The sequence below is a fragment of the Macrobrachium nipponense genome, chromosome 45 (assembly GCF_015104395.2).
Source record: "Macrobrachium nipponense isolate FS-2020 chromosome 45, ASM1510439v2, whole genome shotgun sequence".
In the NCBI taxonomy this organism is placed as follows: Eukaryota; Metazoa; Arthropoda; class Malacostraca; order Decapoda; family Palaemonidae; genus Macrobrachium; species Macrobrachium nipponense.
In genome coordinates, this window is record NC_061105.1 from 43,621,281 (window position 1) to 43,626,223 (window position 4,943).

A 4,943-nucleotide genomic window follows, 5' to 3' on the forward strand; every position below is an offset into this window, starting at 1 on the left:
GTGAGAAGGAATTTGGAAAATTATTAGAATTTTTAGAAAAAGAAAGGAAGGTAATAGAGTATGTGGAGGAAGGAGTGAGGTCAAGTACAACCACTGATAGGGCAGCAGTGCACAGTGCGACTCATGAGGATCACTGTTATTCAGATAATTTGAATGAAGCAATTAAGCAGTTAAGAGAAAACCAAGAGTCACAACAACAACAATTAAATGAATGTATTGTAAACATGAACCAAATTGCTTCAAACTTATCAAGTCAAGCTAGGAGTAGACCTAACATGTCACCTAACATTAATAAGAACTGTTGGTTTCATGGTACAGCTTCCCATAGCATTTTAGATTGTTCAGGGTTTCAGCACTTGGATAATAATCTAAATATGAGCTGTTAAAAAGCAATAGAGTATGCTTCATCTGCTTACGAAAGGGACATGTCAGTAGTGACTGTTTGAACAGAGAGTTATGTCATATAAAGATCAATATAATGAAGTATGCGGCAGACCTCACCACCCTATTCTCCATTCTTGTTTGTACAAAAATTATTTCACCAGTCGAGTACAGGGATCAAAATAACTTATTGTCGAAGGAGGGAGTATTGTTGATGATTGGACATATGCAGAGTAAAGGGCAAAAGGTGGAAACATTACGCATCGGATGGCAAACAAGTTGGGTTTGAGAGGTAAAGATGTAAGTCTCACTGTAACTAAAGTTGGAAATAGCACTGAGCTGTTTGACAGTAAAGTTTATAATGTGCCAATTACTGATTTGACGGGTACTGAATGGACTATTGAAGCTTGTGGTATCAATGAAATTACATCTGGCATTGCAGAATTTGACACCACATTGATAGCTAAATTATTTGGTGTAGAGGAGTGGAAAATTTGTCGGCCAACAGGCAAGGTAGATTTGTTAATTGGCGTGGATCACAGTAGCATGATACCTCAAGTGGTTAGAACATTGATACCTTACAGTTAATGCAAAACAATTTTGGAATGTGTGTAAGAGGTTCATATCCAGTTATGAATAAGAATATGGGTACCAATAGTGTCTTAACGGTAAGGATTAGCCACATGACTGTAGCTACTGAGGTCAATGACATCATACCACAATACAGTGAGAACCTCTCAAAACAGTTAGAAGATTTTTTTTTAGTTGACAATTTTGGAACTTCATATATTCCTAAATGTAGTGGTTTGCAAATGTAGGAAGTGTTCATTGAGTGGGGGAACATAGCTTGAAGGAGGAATGGAATTAAAACAGATAGAAGAAGGACTTCATTATGATTCAATAAATGGGTATTGGATTGCAAGCTATCCATGGATTAAGGATCCTAACAAACTCCCTAATAATGTTTCCCTTTCATATGGAAGACTAAAATCTACTGAACGGAGGTTAATAAAGCTCGGAAGCGATTACTCTAAAAAATATAATGATCAGATTTTAGATATGGTTTATAGGGAAGTTGCTAGAAAATTGAACATAGATGAGATAAGTTATTATAATGGTCCCGTTCACTACTTGCCCCACCATGAAGTCCACAAGCCAGACTCTGTTTCTACCCCTTTGAGAATTGTGTTCAACTCTTCTTCCTCTTACCTTGGTCACATACTTAATGATTACTTTGCAAAGGGCCCTGATGTGCTAAACAACATGACTGCTATACTGATACGTTTTAGGCAACATGCTGTGGCCATCGTAGCAGATATTAAGAAAATGTACAACTCTGTACGAATTTCAGAACTTGATCAACATACTCATAGGTTTTTGTGGCGGGACTTAGAAACTGACAGAGAGCCAGATAACTATGTGCTTACTACTGTGACCTTTGTGTAGACCTAGTGGCATAATAGCAATGATGGCCTACGTAAACCACCGAGATGGATGAATACTTTCCCCTAACTGCAGAGATGATCAATGCAACTCGTATGTTGATGATATACTGTCAAGTGTATCGACGGTTGAAAGGGCTAAGAGAAGTATTGTAGAAGCTAATGCAATATTATCTCGGGGAGGATTTCAGATCAAGCACTGGGTTATGTCATGGTAAGTTGTGTCAGTGGCTATGCACGTGATCTCAGTGGTTATGATGTCCACGACCAGCAAAGCAGCAGTGTCACTGTTGCTGTTTTAGGAGAACCCAGGCATATCTTGTTTGCATTTCTCATCGGTAATGTTTTTGTATCTTTTCCAGTTTACAGACTGTTGTACACAGCGATGCTGGTCTTGAGTGCACTTAAACTTCCTGTGTTTGTAGTAGTTTCCCTGATTGTAATATGAAATAAAATAGCTGGAACTTTATAAGGAGTGATTTGGTGTAGAATAGTAATGTTCAAGTGTAGGTACCTCTGCACTTGGGATTTGAGGATCCCTCAACATTTAATGTAGTTTCCAGTTGCAGTATTAGGATTGTTCTTTAATGCTGTCAGAAGTTGACTTTAATCTTGAAGCTTCTCATGTCAAGATCTATTTTATTAAGGTAAGGAATCAATCAGATCTTTGGCGCTTTTGTTGGTGTTGTTGTTGATTCATTTCAACACACCACCACCTGATCTGTGATGTTAAAGGGAAAAAAGGTCTTACCTTAATGGTTACTCTTTTGTGTCCTAAATGTTTGTCTCTCTAGTCTTCATTGCTGTTACTGAAGGTTGTTCTTCTGTTTCATACAAACTGCACCTGTGTCTTTGATCTTCTTTGAAGGGAAGATATGTATCTACCTAATTAAAACTGAATGAACTAATATTACTTTGCTGAACCACAGCAGAAATAATAGTTGTGGTTTGCACAGATCTCATTAAGAGATGAGTATATCAAGGGGTAGTAAAGTACTTTATATACTTGGGATTATTCCTAACAAGAAAGATAGTCTGAGGTTTTATCATGACAGGATAAAATAAAAGTACATAGAGGTAAAAACTTCATCGATTGAAATATTTAGTAGTTCAACTGTTAGAGGACGAAATATTCCCAATAATATTATTGGCGAATGCACTACCACCCCTTAATAAGTTAGGAAAAAATATATTTGATTGATGTGCTTCCTGTAGCCTGTTTCTAGTCCTTTATATTATGGGAGACGCACTTCTGATTAGTTTGTTAGAGGAGAGAGCATTATTTTCAGTTTCTTATGGAAGAGAATGAAGAAGTGTGTTTTAAGTAGTAGTTTGTTAAGTTCTGAATTGGTGAAATGATATAGTCTTTAGAGAAAGTATTCACAAAGCAAGATCTGGCACAGGATTACTACGGACTGTAGTATTTCCAAGAAAGTTAAATTGGAATTTCAGTTTCTGTTATGGAATGCGTAGTATTATTATTATTATTAATAATAATAATAATAATAATAATAATAATAATAATAATAATAATAATAATAATAATAATAATAATAATAATAATAATAATAATAATTATGTTGATTCCTTGGGAAAGGATCTTTACCATAATTTCCTCAGTCTACTCAGCTGTAAATGAGTACCTATCCCTGATGGGGTAGGTCCAGCTATGGGTTAAATAGCAAAACTCAGCAATGATGGAAAGAAATGGAAGGATTAAACGACAACGACGTAAATGGAAACCTCTGCAACAGAGGAGCTTCGTCCGGGCAACCAGGTATTCAACCCAATTGAAGGGAAGACGGTCAGGTACTTGAGGTCGTCATCCAGCAACTGATCACCACAAACGACAATAATCAACAGCCTGAGATTGGAGCTACAGAGGCAAAAAGGAAGAAATGGACAAGAGAAGAAAATAAGGAAATATGGAGATGCTACATCAAAAGCAACCCGACGGAGAGAGGATATAGAAGAAGATTGGTCAACATCTGGAATGAGAGGAATAACACCCCCCAAACAGAGAGAGGCTGGCAGACCAAGTAAGGAACATAAAGAAAAAGAACTGGCTCTCCCCAACAGAAAGAGAAGAACTGGAAAGGGAAATGTCACACGACAACGAATTACACGAAGACGAACTGAGAGACGATGCCACAAGACGACAGGGAGGATGAGGTATCAAACAACGACACACGAAGAAACACCGACGAAGTAACAGAGAGGACGGAATGGGTAGAAAAGATTAGACAATGGATGGAGCCAGATACAGAGAGAACAAAGATCCCCTCCATGAAAGCCTACAACACCAAGAAATTAAAGGAGAAAACAAGTGAGGTCAATGAAATAATGGGCATAATACAGACCACCAGTATCACAGAAACAAATAACTTGACATATGCAGGAGCAAGATTATTAGCAGAACTGATGGAATTCGAACACCAACACCACCAGCACAACCACCCAACAGAAACCAAACAGCAACCTCCTTGGAAAAGGCGACTGGAAAAGCAAATCATGGTGATGAGATCTGACTTGAGTAAACTGAAAGAGATGGCAGAAAAAGGCTAAGAAGCAAGAAAACAAGGGAGGAACTCAACGAGAAATACAAAGTACAAGAGAGGGGATTAAACAAACACAATAGAAGATGTAAAACAGAGGCTTAAGGCCAAAGCACATAAGATCCAACGATACATGAACAGGAATAAGGGATACCAACAGAACAAACTATTCGGAACCACCAGAAAAGACTATACAAGCCAACTAAGAGGGGAAGAACAACCCACCCAGAAATTCCTGAAGCCGAACCAAGTAAGAGACTCTGGGAAAACATATGGAGCAATCCGGTATCACACAACAAACATGCAACATGGCTCCAGGTAGTCAAGGAAGAAGAAACACGGGAGAATAAAACAAAGATTCACAGACTCACGACAGACACAGTCAGACACACAACTAAAGAAAATGCCAAACTGGAAAGCCCAGGTCCCGATGAAGTCCATGGATACTGGCTCAAAAACTTCAAGGCCCTACACCCACGAATAGCAGAACAACTCCAGCATTGTATCTCAAATCACCAAGCACCCAAATGGATGACCACAGGAAGAACATCCTTAGTACAAAAAG

General features: G+C 38.2%; 1 protein-coding gene across 1 annotated transcript; it reads left to right on the forward strand.

Annotated features, from left to right (window-relative positions):
- The first annotated feature begins 1,440 nt into the window (after positions 1-1,440).
- LOC135214230 (uncharacterized) lies at positions 1,441-1,827 on the forward strand. The gene has a single exon (XM_064248291.1). The coding sequence runs from the start codon at positions 1,441-1,443 to the stop codon at positions 1,825-1,827; it is 387 nt and encodes a 128-aa protein (XP_064104361.1).
- Positions 1,828-4,943: the final 3,116 nt, after the last annotated feature.